At 37.9% G+C, this 15,933-nt stretch overlaps 1 protein-coding gene across 1 annotated transcript in view; it reads left to right on the forward strand.

Annotated features, from left to right (window-relative positions):
- Cylc1 (cylicin 1) overlaps positions 1-15,933 on the forward strand; it is a 49,993-nt gene that overhangs the window by 26,507 nt on the left and 7,553 nt on the right. Inside the window, exon 2 of the mRNA XM_040743761.1 lies at positions 13,471-13,527. Coding sequence (XP_040599695.1) covers positions 13,471-13,527 — 57 coding nt within the window. The remainder of the gene's footprint in view (positions 1-13,470; positions 13,528-15,933) is intronic.

Below are 15,933 nucleotides of genomic sequence, written 5' to 3' on the forward strand. Positions count from 1 at the left end.
CTCTGAGCTCCTAGGGGAGGGACCTAATTGAGACCTTCAATTTAGACTCTCTCTCTACATTTTGTCTGGTTGTGGGCCTCTATACCTCATCCCATCTGCTGCTAGAGGAAGCCTCTCTGATGATGACTAGACAAGCTATCAGTCCATGAGTATAGCAGAATATCATTAGGAATAATTTCATTAATTTTAAGGGAGTTAGTCATGTTTGGATCTAATCTAGGTTTTTGGGCTATACAGTCTCTGTTTCCCAGCCCTGCAAGCAGTGTAGGGCATGGGCTTCTTCTTGTGGTATGGGTCTCACATTAAACCAGACATTATTTAGCCACTCCCACAAGTTATGCATCACCATTGCCCAAGGACATCTTGTAGTCAGGACATATTGTAGGTGGAGTCTTTATTGTGTTGAGATATACTCCCTCCATCTTTACTACATCTAGGGGTTTTATAATGGTGGGATATTGGATTTTGTCAAAGGCCCTTTTAGAATTTACTAAGATGATGGTGTGATACATGCCTTCTAATACTATATATGAAGCATTATGTTTGTTAATCTGCATATAATGAACCATCCTAGCATCTCTGAAACAAAGCAAGCATAATCACAGTGAATGATATTTTTCATGTGAACTTGGGTTCAGTTTTTTCAAGTACCACACTGAGCATTTTTGTATCTCTGTTCATTATGGAGACAAGTTCACAATTTTCTCTTTTTTGTGTGTCTTTATCTGATGTTGCAGTTTAGATGTTATTGGCTTCACAAAAGGTGTTTGTAAGTGTCCCCTTCTTTTGTACCTTGAATAATTTTAGTACTGGTGTTAGTTCTCCTTTGAAGGCCTGGTGCAATCCTACACTGAATCTAACTTGTCTTAGGCTTTCTAATCATTTTTAATTGAGAAGTTGTTTAAATTAGTGCTTTACTCTCATTGCTGGTTATGGATTTGTTAAAATTTCTTATTTCGTCTTGATTTAACTTTTGTGAACCACATGCAACTAGAATTCATGTTTCTCTTAGGTTTCCTAACTTCATGGAATATAGTATTGTAAGGGATGTTCTCACGACCATTGGAATTGTATTAGTATTTGTTGTGATATCTGAGTTTTCATCTCAAATTATATTAGTTTGGTTCTTCTCTTTTTCTTGTTTTTTTCTTTTATTTTTTTTAATTTCATTTTCCAGTTTAAATTTAGATAGGAATCAAGGTTGCTTCACAAGTCAGTTCCAGGTCCCTCTCCCATTCCCTCCCTTCCTCCCGTGCCCTCCCCCCCCCCGTTATCCCCTCATTTCTCCAGGGAGGGTGAGGCCCTCCATGGGGGTGTCCATAGTGTGTCATTTCATATAGGGCAGGGCATAGACCCTTTCCCAAGAGTTCAGGGTGAGAGTGCACCTCACATTGTTCTATTGGAGTCCGAAGTCCGTGTGTATACTTGGGATGGGTACTGATCTGCTGCCCAAGGCTCAGTAGAATCCCTAGGCCTCTTCACTGACACCCAGATTCAGGGGGTCTTGATCAGTCCCATGCTGGCTTCCCAGGCTGATGCCTGGGATTCAAAAGTTAACCTTTGTCTGGTCAGCTGTTTCTGGGGGTTAGACCAGCCCAGTCTTAATCCCTTTGATCATCAGTCCTCCCTCTCTGTTACTGGCTTTCTTGAGTTCAGCTCAGTATTTAACCAAGGGAGTCTGCTTCTTCTTCGATCAGCCACTAAATAAAGTTTCTGTTTCCCAGACTCTCTGGCCATAGGATTGTAGCCTGGCACTCCCCAGATCTATGTCTAAAATCCATATATGAGAGAGTACATGCCATGTTTCTCTTTTTGTGACTGGGTTACCTCACTCAGGATGGTTTCTTCTAGTGTCATCCATTTGCCTGCGAATCTCATGATTCCATTATTTTTTTTCTGCTGAATAGTACTCCATTGTGTAGATGTACCACATTTTCTCTATCCACTCTTCAGGTGAGGGACATCTAGGTTGCTTCCACGTTCTGGCAATTACAAATAAAGCTGCTATGAACATAGTGGAACAGACATCTTTGTTGTATGAATGGGCATCTTTTGGATATATGCCTAAGAGTGGAGTTGCTGGGTCTTGTGGTAGGTTTATTCCCATTTTTCTGAGGAGTCTCCACACTGATTTCCAAAGTGGCTGAACCAGCTGGCACTCCCACCAGCAATGGAGGAGTGTCCCCCTTTCACCACATCCTCTCCAGCATAAATTGTCATTGGTGTTTTTGATTTTAGCCATTCTGACAGGGGTGAAATGGTATCTGAGAGTTGTTTTGATTTGCATTTCCCGGATGGCTAAGGATGTTGAGCACTTTCTCAAGTGCCTCTCAGCCATTTTAGGCTCCTCTATTGAAAACTCTCTATTTAGTTCTGCAGCCCACTTTTTAATAGGGTCCTTTGGTGTTTTGGAGACTTGCTTCTTGAGTTCTTTGTAAATTTTGGAGATCAACCCTCTGTCAGATGTGGGATTAGTGAATATTTTTTCTCATTCTGTGGGCTGCCTTTTTGTCTTGCTGACTGTGTCCTTTGCCTTACAGAAGCTTCTCAGTTTCAGTAGGTCCCATTTATTAATTGTTGATCTTACTGCCTGTGCTACTGGTGTTATGTTCAGGAAGCTGAAGCTGTCTCCTGTACCAATTCGTTCAAGGGTACCACCCACTTTCTCTTCTAAGAGGTTCAGTGTGGCTGGATTTATGTTGAGGTCTTTGATCCATTTGGACTTAAGTTTTGTGCATGGCGATAGACATGGATCGATCTGCATTCTTCTACATGCCAGTCTCCAATTATGCCAGCACCATTTGTTGAAGATGCTTTCTTTATTCCATTGTATATTTTTAGCTTCTTTGTCAAAGATCAGATGTTCGTACGTGTGTGGGTTAATACCCGGGTTTTCAATTCGATTCCATTGGTCTACCTGTCTATTTTTGTGCCAATACCAAGCTGTTTTCAGGACTATAGCTCTATAATAGAGCTTGAGGTCAGGGATGGTGATGCCTCCGGACGTTGCCTTGTTGAACAGGGTTGTTTTGGCTATCCTGGGTCTTTTGTTTTTCCATACAAAATTGATTATTGTTCTTTCAATGTCTGTGAAGAACTGTGCTGGGATTTTAATGGGGATTGCATTGAATCTGTAGATTGCTTTTGGAAGGATTGCCATTTTTACTACATTGATCCTACCTATCCAAGAGCATGGGAGATCTTTCCATTTTCTGAGGGCTTCTTTAATATCTTTCTTTAAAGATTCAAAGTTCTTACGATACAGGTCTTTCACTTGTTTGGTTAGTGTTACCCCAAGGTATTTTTTGTTGTTTGTGGCAATTGTAAAGGGTGATGTTTCTCTGATTTCTCTTTCAGCCCTTTTATCATCTGTATATAGTAGGGCTACTGATTTTCTTGAGTTGATCTTGTAGCCTGCCACTTTGCTGAAGGTGTTAATCCGCTGTAAGAGTTCCCTGGTAGAGTTCTTTGGGTCATTGATGTAAACTATCATATCGTCTGCAAACAGTGAAAGTTTGACCTCTTCCTTCCCAATTTGTATCCCCTTGATCCCCCTTTGTTGTCGTATGGCAATAGCTAGAACTTCAAGTACCATGTTGAAAAGGTATGGAGAGAGTGGACAGCCTTGTTTTGTTCCTGATTTTAGAGGAATTGCGTTGAGTTTCTGTCCATTTAGTTTGATGTTGGCTGTTGGTTTACTGTATATAGCTTTTATTATGTTTAAGTATGTCCCTGTTATCCCAGATCTCTCCAAGACCTTTATCATGAATGGGTGTTGGATTTTGTCAAAGGCTTTTTCTGCATCTAGTGAGATGATCATGTGATTTTTGTTTTTCAGCTTGTTTATATGGTGGATTACGTTGATGGATTTTCGTATGTTGAACCATCCCTGCATTCCTGGGATGAAACCTACTTGATCGTGGTGAATGATTGTTTTGATGTGTTCTTGGATCCGATTTGCCAGTATTTTATTGAGTATTTTTGCATCAATGTTCATGAGGGATATTGGTCTGAAGTTCTCTTTCTTAGTTGTATCTTTGTGTGGCTTGGGGATCAAGGTTATTGAAGCCTCATAGAAAGAGTTTGGCAAAGACCCTTCTGCTTCTATTGTGTGGAACACTTTGAGAAGAATTGGTATAAGCTGTTCTTTGAATTTCTGGTAGAATTCTGCACTGAGGCCATCTGGACCTGGGCTTTTTTTGGTTGGGAGACTTTTGATGACAGCTTCTATTTCCATAGGGGTTAAAGGTCTATTTAAATTGCTTATCTGTTCTTGATTTAGTTTTGGCAATTGATAGCTGTCCAGGAAGTCATCCATTTCCTTTAAATTTTCGAATTTTGTGGAGTACAGGTTTTCAAAGTATGACCTAATGATTCTCTGGATTTCCTCAGAGTCTGTTGTTATGTCCCCCTTTTCATTTCTGATTTTGTTAATTTGCATGTTCACTCTCTGCTGTTTGGTAAGTTTGGACAAAGGTTTGTCTATCTTGTTGATTTTCTCAAAGAACCAACTCTTCGTTGCATTGATTCTTTGTATTGTTTTCCTGGTTTCTACTTTATTGATTTCAGCCCTCAATTTGATTATTTCCTGGCGTCTACTCCTCCTGGGGGAGTTTGCTTCTTTGTGTTCTAGAGCTTTTAGCTGTGATGTTAATTCTCTGGTATAACTGTTCTCCTGTTTCTTCATGTGAGCACTTAGTGCTATGAACTTCTCCCGTAGCACTGCTTTCAAAGTGTCCCATAGGTTTGGGTATGTTGTGTCTTCATTCTCATTGAATTCGAGGAAGTCTTTAATTTCTTTTTTTATTTCCTCTTTGACCCAGGGATGGTGCAGTTGAGCATTATTCAATTTCCATGAGTTTGTAGGTTTTCTGCAATTTGTGTTGTTGCTGAATTCTAATTTTAAGGCATGGTGGTCTGATAAGATGCATGGAGTTATTCCAATTTTTTTGTAGCTGCTGAGGTTTGATATGTTGCCAAGTATGTGGTCGATTTTTGAGAAGGTTCCATGTGGTGGTGAGAAGAAGGTATATTCTTTTTTATGTGGATGAAATGTTCTATAGATATCTGTTAATCCCAGTTGGGTCATTACTTCTATTAGCCCTTTTGCTTCTTTGTTGAGTTTCTGTTTGGTATTCCTGTCTAGTGGTGAGAGTGGTGTGTTGAAATCTCCCACTATAACTGTGTGGGGCTTTAGATGAGATTTAAGTTCTAATAATGTTTCTTTAACGAATGTGGAAGCCTTTGTATTTGGGGCATAGATGTTCAGAATAGACACTTCCTCTTGGTGGGTGTCACCTGTGATGAGTATGTAATGACCTCCTTCATCTCTTTTGATTGATTTTATTTTAAAGTCTAGTTTGTTAGATATTAGGATTGCTACCCCTGCTTGTTTCTTGGGTCCATTCGATTGAAAATTTTTTTCCCAACCTTTAACTCTCAGGTAGTGTCTGTCTTTAAGGGTGAGGTGTGTTTCCTGTATGCAGCAGAAGGAAGGGTTCTGTCTTCGAATCCAATCTGTTAGTCTGTGTCTTTTTATGGGTGAGTTAAGGCCATTAATATTGAGGGATATTAATGACCAATGATTGCTCATCCTTCTTCGATTTGCGATGGTTGTTGGTGGTGGAATTATGTGTGGAATTTCACCCCTTTGTTCTTTTGGCTGTTGGTAGAGAGAGATTCTCTAATGCTTATGCTTTTCTGGTTGTAGTTAGCTTCCTTGGGGTGGAGTTTTCCTTCCAAAATTTTCTGTAGGGCTGGGTTAGTGGACACATATTGCTTGAATCTAGTTTTGTCATGGAATATCTTGTTTTCTCCGTCTATAGTGATTGAGAGCTTTGCTGGGTACAGTAGTCTGGGCAGGCATCCGTGGTCTCTTAGTGTAGGTAGAATATCTATCCAGGACCTTCTGGCTTTCAGCGTTTCCATGGAGAAATCAGGTGTAATTCTGATAGGTCTGCCTTTATATGTTACTTGACCTTTTTCCTTAGCTGCTCTTAATATTCTTTCTTTATTCTGTATGTTTGGGGTCTTGATTATTATGTGGCGAGGGGATTTTTTTTGTGGTCCACTCTATTTGGTGTTCTGTAGGCTTCTTGTACCTTCATTGGCATGTCTTTCTTAAGGTTGGGAAAGTTTTCTTCTATGATTTTGTTGAATATGCCTTCTGCCCCTTTGAGCTGGATTTCTTCTCCTTCTTCTATCCCTATTATTCTTAGGTTTGGTCTTTTCATGGTGTCCCATATTTCCTGGATGTTTTGTGTTAAGGATTTGTTGGATTTAAGGTTTTCTTTGGTTGATAAATCCATTTCTCCTAGCGTATCTTCAACACTTGAGATTCTCTCTTCCATCTCTTCTATTCTGTTGGTAATGCTTGTATTGGTAGTGCCTGTCCGTTTGTCCAGCTTTTCTATTTTCTGCCTTTCTTCAGATTGTGTTTTTTTAATGACTCTATTTCAGTTTTCAGCCCTTGCAGTGTTTGCATTGCTTCTTGCAATTTTCTGTTTATCTGTCCGTCCGTTTGTTGCCTTTTATGAATTTTTTGGTTTGTTCTTTCTTCCATTTCTTGCATTTTTTGGTTTGTTTTTTGTTCCATTTCTCGCATTTTGTGGTTTGTTTCTTTTTCCATTTCCTGCCTTTTTTGGTTTGTTTCTTCTTCCATTTTTTTCATTTTTTGCTTTGTTTTTTCTACCATTTCTTGCATTTTTTGCTTTGTTTCTTCTTCCATTTCCTGCCTTTTTTGGTATGATTCTTCTTCCAATTCTTGCATTTTTTGCTTTGTTTTTTCTTCCATTTCTTGCATTTTTTGCTTCATTTCTTCTTCAATTTTCTGCCTTTTTTGGTTTGTTTTTTCTTCCAATTCTTGCATTGTTTGGTTTGTTTTTTCTTCCATTTCTTTGAGGGATTTTCCAATATCCTCTTTTAGGGCCTCTATCATTTTCATGAAAGTGCTTTTAAGGTCGTTCTCTTCTGCTTCGTCCGCATTGGAATGTTGGGGTCTTGCTGGTGTGGAGTCTCTAGAATCTGGCGGTGTCATATTTGTTTTTCTGTTGCTGACTGTGTTTTTGTATTGTCTCTTTCCCATCTCTTCTTCTAATGGGTGCAGAAAGAGCCCCTTACTGGTCTGGGGACCAGAGTTCCCTTTTGGTGGGTGCTAGCAAGTCCAATAATCTGGTGGTTCTTCTATTCCTTGTCCGAATGCTGGTCCTGTGGGTGGAGAAGAAGAACAGGAATCTGGGGCGCTTATCCTCTTACCCTTCTCTTTTTCTTTAGATTAATTTTTTTCTCTACATTTCTTGGTTTTGTTTAACTTTACAAATAACCAATTCTTTGTTTCACTGTTAACTTTATGGTTTGTATCATTTTCTTTCATTAATTTCTGTCATTTAGTTCTCCCCATCTATTGCTTTGTGGTTTGGTTTGTTCTTTTTTTCCAAAAGCTTAGATTTAATCTTTAAGTTACTTGAGTTTTTATTATTTTTTAATCCTCTAAGTTCAATTAGTGCTGTCCATGTTTGATGTGGTGTTATCCTCTGAGGTATGAGCAATTTGCCAGTGCACAGTCCTAAAGAAAAATATGTTGTCTTCTTCCAGCATCCATCCACTGCCAATAGGACGTCAGCCAAATATGTAGTCTTGTTATCCCATCTTGTATCCATTCTCGAATTTTAACTAGCTTTGTGTTGTGCAAATCTTTTGTAGGTGACCAATTGCTGTGAGTTTATATATGTAGCAGCCATGTAATGTCTACAATACAATGTTTCTCTGAATAACTTTCTCTCCTCTAGCTCTTATATTCTTTCTGGCCCCTAATCCTCAATGTCAGGTTGATGTAGATATTTCACTTACAGCTGAGGACTCATGGTCCCTTGTTCTCAACATTTGATGCAGTTGTAAGTTTCTCTATTAACCATAACCCACTGTATTAAAAAGTTTCTCTGATCAACATTCTGAGTAACACAAACCTGTAGATATAAGTACAAATATTCATAAAATAATTTAACAAAATGAATGTTTAGAAAAGCAACAAAAGGAGGTTCTTCCTTATGACATATGAATTCCAGAGCTACAGAGTGTGATTGTGTCTATAGCACCTTGCATGAATTCCCTCCTGTGGAGGAGTCCTCAAATCCAAACAAGATGAGCAGTTGGTTATCTCAATAACCAGTCTTGTCATTATGGAGCAAGTGGGAACATCTTGATTGGCAGTTCTTTGTTGTACTATGCAGGGTCTTGAATTTTGTAAGATAATGTTGTCTTTTCTCTTTGAGTAACCTGCATAGTATTTTCCAGCAATAGAAAGATAAGTGTCCTGGAGGAATTGTTCTTGTCAATTAAAGACTGATTTCCATATGTCCTGCAACCAAGATGTGTGGTGTCTTCAACAACAGGATGAGAACATCTAGTTATGATGGGAAACTAAAAGCAATGACAACCTATATATTCTTTTGAGTGTCTAAGGACATCACTGACCAGTAGGGAAGTAACATATGCCTGGCACTGAAATTGTCATTTAACAACATGGTGTTCCAGAAGCAACATTGTTCATTCATGTGGGATGCATATGTTCAACCTAATTTTAAAAGTTTTTAATCAGTTTATAAACTAGTAGGTTGCCATAAGAATTGTTAATTTTGCTTGCCCTGTACCCTAACCCCTTTTTCCCATGTTAAATTTTAGCCCCGTTATTGCCACTCCCAGTCACATCACATATGGTTTACTGCTGCCTTTCATACATTTAACTTGAGTAACAATATTGTTGGTTTATATATAGATTCTTCACAATGCTTTATTTTAACTAAGACTTCTCCTGCACCCTCATTTCCTTATCCCCATCACTCTACTACTTGTCTAAATCTTTCTGCCTCTATCATTTGTGCCATCATATAAACTTTGATTATTTTTTAAGTCTGTAAAGAATTACACAGGGATTTTCATGGAGATTGAATTAACCTGTAGATTTCTTTTGGTGGAATGTCCATTTTCATAACACTAAAGTGTCTAAATAAAGAGCAGACAAGGCCTTGCCATCTTCCAGTGTTTTATTGGATTTCTTTCTTCAACATATTAATATTTTTATTGTAGAGATCTTTTATTTCCTTGGCATCTGGTTTGCTTTCTGTTAGTGTGATAAAATATTCTGACCAAAAACAACATGTAGAAGAAATGGTTTATTTCAGCTGAAATTTTCAATGTAATAATGTATCCCTTAGGGAAGCCAAAGCGGGAACTCAAGGCAGGAGCCTAGAGGCAAAAACAGAAACATTGACCATATTGGTATGCTGATTACTGGCTTCCTTTTGGGCTCATGCTTAGCTAGCTATCCTATACAGCTTAGATTTATGTGCCTAGGAAAGTTGCTACTGATGGTGGGTTGGTCCACTCCTTGGTCCTTCCACACCAATCAGCAAAAAAGACAATATCTCACAAGCAAACAATAAAAACTCACTAACACAATTGGTTACGTTTATTTCCAGGGGTGGTGTGTGTGTGTGTGTGTGTGTGTGTGTGTGTGTGTGTGTGTGTGTGTGTGTGTGTGTGTACCATTAAGAATGGAATTTTCCCCTGGTATTTGTTCCAGTATGTTTCTCATTGGTATATAGGAAAGGCAGACTTTTGTATATTAATTTTGTATACTGTTACTCCCTTGAGTTTATTAGCTCTAAATGTTTTTCTATGTAATCCTAGAGTATCTTATATATTGAATTGTATCTGAATGTAGAGATACTTTGACATATTCTATACATATTTGTATCCATTTGATTCTCTTCTCTTTTCATATTGCTCTAGATAAGGGTTCAAGCACTGTATTGAATAGGAGAGGAAATACTGGATGAAGATTTATCATGTGGGATGAAAGGGAAAGCAGAAGGTCTGGGAAGAACAGATCCCTAGAAAGCAATGGTCAGAAGCCTAGGAGTAGGACAAAGGGACAAATAAAGAAGTGCCTCCAGAAACTCAATATTAGAGAAAAAAGAATCAGAGAGGCCACCAGTGTACCAGAGATGGAAAGCCTAGAATTGCCAATACAACCCTAGAATAGGGCATAAATCTTAGAGGGTCACCAGAACCCTGGAAGCAGGGTTACAATCCTGGTTATGGAGAAAAGCCCAGTGAGAAGAGAAGGAAATGTGGCAGGCTATGTAGCTAGATAGAAAGTTCCCCCCACAAAGAAATTTGCAACAGCTGAATTTCTCATTCACAAGGTTTGAAAGACAGAAGTGTTGAGATAGATTTCAAGTAAAATGTCCTTAGTTAACTCTGGTCACTTGCAAAAAGGAAGCTGGGATAGAAGATCCAACAACAACACAAATCAAAGGAAATACTTTCCTTTTCTACTTTTAAATAGGAGAGATTACTTCAAATAGTTATGTCCATAACTCATATTGTCCTGCCTATCTTGAGATTGCTATGTGCTATTAGTTTAGCAGTGTAGTAAAGGTAGTGGATATGATATAAGAGGTGCAAGGTATAAAGCATTAACTCGGATCATCTTAGGATGGAAGAGGTATGCTGTAGCTAACAGGTATGGCCAATCCCCCCTACAGAGGCAAATCTGGGATTTAGTACCTCTGGGAATTGTGTGCTTCCACTGCCACATGCACTGGATCCCTATACTTGTATGTCCTATGCTGTGTAACCTCTGGCCAGTCTTGAAAATGCTAAACACACCTGAAAGTTCCCTTTCTCTATAAACTCAATATTGAGAAGATATATTACCCACAGTTGATATCGTGTGTGTGTGTGTGTGTGTGTGTGTGTGTGTCTGTGTGAATGAATAAGGACATCAGAGGAAATTGAAGTTGTCTCTCTCCTTCTGGTTTTATGTGGGTACCAGATATTGAATTCAGGTCAACAGACTTAGTAGCAACAACATTGACCCTCTGAGCCATCTTGCTAGCACAAGTTTTTATTTAAATTAGAAACAAGCTTGCTTCACATGTCAATCCCAGCTCCTTCTTCCCCCCTCCTCCCCTACCCCCATCAGTAACCCCAGCCCCCCCACCCAATCCCCACTCCACTCTCTAGGGAGGGTGAGGCCCACCATGGGGGATCTCTAGAGTCTGTCATTTCATCCAGGGCAGGGCCTAGGCACTCCCTATGTGTCCAGGCTGAGAGAGCATCCCTCTATGTGGAATGGGCTCCCCAAGTCAATTCTTATGCCAGGGATAAATATTGCTGAGGCCTCCTCACTGACACCCAAATTTAGGAGGTCTGTATCAGTCCCATGCTGGCTTCTTGGCTGTCAGTCTGGGATCCATGAGATCCCCCTTGTACAGATCAGCAGTTTTTGTGAGTTTTACTAACCCAGTCTTGACCTCTTGCTAACACAAATTTTGACAGTTTAATTATGCTCTGTCTCTGTCTCTGTCTGTCTCTCTCTCTCTCTCTCTCTCTCTCTCTCTCTCTCTCTCTCTCTCTCTCTCTCTCTCTCTCTCTCTCTGCAGTTTCTCTTCCAAAAATTCTGGTGGCCTAGTATTCCCAAAAATGTATGGATTGGTTATGTTTGTGAAGATTTATGACTTTTAAGACAGATCTTTCTTGCATAATCCTTTGTCTATTCTTGGATTTTACAGAAATGACTGAACTAATTCATGAGTCTCATGTCAAATATCTCCAATACTAGTAACTATCATATAGCTATACTCTTTTCATTCTTCCCTGAGGAATCTTCTTCTTGTAAAGAAACTTTTTAATGTTAGCTTCTTTTGCTTTTCATTGAAAAAAATACAATATATTCTAATCTCAGTACCCTATCCCAATTCCCCCCCGGTCCTTCTCACTTCCTCATCCATGCAACTCCACCGCCTCTACTCTCTCTCTCTTTCTCTGGAAAACAGACAGGCAAACAAACAAACAACCAAAATAAAAATGTTAACAACAAAACAATAAATACAAATAGACACACAAAAATGAAAACCATAAAAATTCAAGATCAATATATAGCAAAAAACTCAGTAAGACAAAAAGTGACCAAACAAAGCAATATGAAACAAAAGTCTACAAAAGGTCATTAAGTTTGTTTTGTGTAGGCAATCTCATGCTGGCCATGCGGGTCTACCCTGAAGTATGGTTAATATACCCAGTGATACTCCATTGCAGAAAACTAATTTTTCTTTGCAAGTGGGTGTCAATTAAAGATAGATTTTTGATTAGAAGTGGGATCTTGTGTCCACTAATATTAGATCCTTTTAAAATTTAAATGGGAATTTTCTAAATAATTGAACCTTGGATGTTTTATATAGTAGATTTTGCCTAGACTTCGTTCTTCCCTTTCATATTTTACTTTAACAATCAGAAAAACACAGGACACCTTCCTATTTAAATTCCAGTTCATCATCTACAAGATGTGATTTACTACTGCATAAATGTAGAAAACAATTCAGTTGTGACTCTGCCATTATATGACAATAGTCCATTTATTCCAGCCTCCTATAATAACATGCTTCTAATTCCTCACAGTCTCCTTAAAGAAATTTATATGAGATTCTGGTTTTCACTGTTTAAGTATTTCTTAACACATGCTTTCTCTGCTGTTCTTTGAACTTCTTTTCAGATCTCCAAAAGCAGTATCATTGAAATCACTATTTTATAAATAATCTACCTACTTTTACTTTTTTAATAACTTAGAACAGAAATTTATTTTAATATTCAGTAATACAAAAGTTTTAAGCCTTTAAGGAGAAATTGTCCAAGATATTACTTCAGAAAATTAAGTATTTATACTTAAGCAGTCTTATATGACAAATTTAGCATTTTCTATGATCACCATAGGAAAGCCCCCTTCTCATCTAGTCTAGTCTCTTCACTACTAATATTTTATATGTACATATTCTACTGGCTATGTGCTCATTTTAATCTGGCTTTTTCTATCATGTTCCTTAAAATGATTCCAGCCTCTTTTTACTGCCTAACTCCAAACACATGTTGAAATATTTGCTGCAATAGCACCCTTTGCTGATACCAAGATTTCTATTAATTTTCTGTTATTGCTGTGAAAAATTGCCACAAATTTAATGGATTATGAAAGACAGCATGATTTATTAAACAACACAGCTGCATGGTCCTGTGGGAGTCAGGAATCTGAAATGTATTTCAATGAACTAAAATTGAGGTGTCATCATGGTTTATTTCTTTTGGTCAACAGTTCTGAACCTGTGGGTTTCAACAATTGGGGGGTCAAATGACCCTTTCATAGGGGTCACCCAAGGCCACCAGAAAACATAGATATTTACATTATGGTGCATAACAGTAGAAAATTACAGTTATGAAGTAACAATAAAATAATTCTATGGTTGGGGGTCACCAAAACATGGGGAAGTTTATTAAAGTGTCCCAACATTAGAAAGGTTGAGAAACACTGTTCTAGACACACTAAAGGTAGGATCCATTTCCTAACACATTTTAACATTCACTGATCACTGCTTTTTCTATTTCTTCAAGAGTTTGAAATTATTATTTCTTCTTAAGCAGGGAAAAGGAAAATTTGACCAACGAAGATGCTCAGACCTCAAGCTCTTCTTGTCGGTTAGTTATTTAGTAATGAATTGATAATGTCTCATATTTCTGTTTTCCATTATTTAATTTTTATGTGTTTAGTTGTAAGGAATTGTATATTTCATCTAAACGTTTAAAGCAATTAGTCTTAAACTTTTATCTTTCATTTCTCCTATCATATATACTTTTTGCTTTGCTCATACACGCTTTGGCTTTAATTTACTATACAAAATATAGCTACCTCCTTTTATTTATTTTCCTTGGAATTTTAAAATTCAAAATTCCTGACATCACCAATATTATTAACAATGGTTATCTATTTAAGACATGGCATAGTGGTAAAGTACTTGCTATACAAACCTGACAAAGTAAGTTCAAATTCCGAGAACATGTAAAACCTGCTTGCTGTAGCAGAGACACTTGTAATCTAGTATTTCTGTTTGGATATTATTCAAAGAACAGATAATACCAATACTTCATAAATTATTTCACAAAATAGAACCAAAAAGAAGATTGCCAAATTCTTTTTGTAAGGCCATAGTCACTCTGATACCTAAACCACAAAAAGATTCAACAAAGAAAGAGAATTACATACCAATATCCCTCAGGAATAGTATATTGACACATAATACTCAATAAAATATTCATGCACAACCCAAGAACACATCAAAAAGATCATCTACCATGACCAAATATTCTTCATTCCAGATATGCAGGGATAGTTCAACATATGAAAATCTGTCAATGTAATTCAACATAAAAAAACTTTAAAGAAAAAAAGACATTATCAGCTCATTAGAAGCTAAAAATCCCTTTAACAAAATACAACACTCCTTTATGATAAAAGCCTTGGAGACATCTGGAATACAAGTAACATACATAAACATAAAAAGGCAATTTAGAGGAAGCTATAGTCAACATCAAATTAAATGAAGAGATCTCAAAGCAATTCCATTAACATCAGGAACAAGATAAGGCTGCCCGCTTTCTCTACATATCTGTGTAATATAGTACTGGTAGTTCTAGCTCGAGCAACAAGATAACTAAAGGAAATCAGGGGAATATAAACTGGAAAAGAAGAAGTCAAAGTATCACATTTGCAGAATATATGATAGTATACATAACCAAGCTTAGAAATTCTATCAGGGAATACCTACAGCTGACAAAAAATACCCTTTGTGAAGTGGTTGGATAACAGACTTACTAAAAACATCAGTGTCCCTCCTATATACAAGTGATAAATGTGCTGAGAAAGAAATCAGAGAAACAGGACCCTTCACAATGGCCATAAGTAATACCAAGCAAGTGAAAGACTTGTATAACAAGAACTTAAAAGTCTTTTTCAGACAAAAAATGGAGAAGATACAAAAAGATGTAAAAAAAACTCACATGTACATGAATCAATAAGATTAACATAGTAAAAAATGGCTTTATCAGCAAAACAAATCTACAGCTTCAGTGCAATCCCCATAAAAACCCCAACACAATTCTTTACAGATCTTGAAAGAACAATACTCAACTTCATATAGAAACCCCAAAAACTTAAGATAGGTAAACCAATCCTGTACAATAAAAGAACTTTCAGAGGTATCAATATCCCGAATTCAAGCTCTACTACAGGGGTATAGTAGCCAAGAAACACATGGCATTGGCATAAAAACAGACAGGTACATCAATGAAATTGAATCAAAGATCCAGATATAAACCCACACTCCTGTGGACAACTGATTTTCAACAGAGAAGCCAAAATTGTACAACGGGAAAAAAAAGAAAGCATCCTTACCAAATGGTGTTGCTCTAAGTGATGTCTGCAGATAAAAGAATGCTAATAGATCCTTGTCTTTAACCCTGCACAAAACTCAAGTCCAAGTGAATTAAGGACCTCAACATAAATCCATATATACTGAACTGGATAGAAAAGAGCTCTTGAATCCCAGACTGATGCCTGAGAGACCAACAGGAGACTGATCCAGACTCCATGAATGTAGTGCCAGGGAAGAGGTCAAAGAAATCACTGGGGCCTTGGGTAGTAGATCAGTGTTCACCATGGTTGATGAATGAGCTTTGGGAGCCCATTCCAAATAGAGGGATGCTCTCTCAGCCTGGACACATGGGGAATGGCCTATGTTCTGCCCAGGATGAAATGACAGACCTTAGAGATCCCCCCTAAGGAGGGTCTCACCCTCCCTGGGGAATGATGTGGGGATTGGGTGGGTGGCTGGGGGGGCTGGTAGAGGGACAAGGGAGGAGGGGTGGGAGAGGGAGCTGGGACTGATATGTGAAACATTCACGTTTCTAATTTAAATAAAAACATATATTGAGAAAAAAGAAAAGAAAGTGGGAAAAGTTCTCAAATGCATTGGCAGAGGAGACAACTTCCTGAACACCAATAGCACAGACACTATGATCAACACTTAATAAGTGGGACCTCGTGAA

Source organism: Mesocricetus auratus, unplaced genomic scaffold, assembly GCF_017639785.1.
Source record: "Mesocricetus auratus isolate SY011 unplaced genomic scaffold, BCM_Maur_2.0 Super-Scaffold_100003, whole genome shotgun sequence".
In the NCBI taxonomy this organism is placed as follows: domain Eukaryota; kingdom Metazoa; phylum Chordata; class Mammalia; order Rodentia; family Cricetidae; genus Mesocricetus; species Mesocricetus auratus.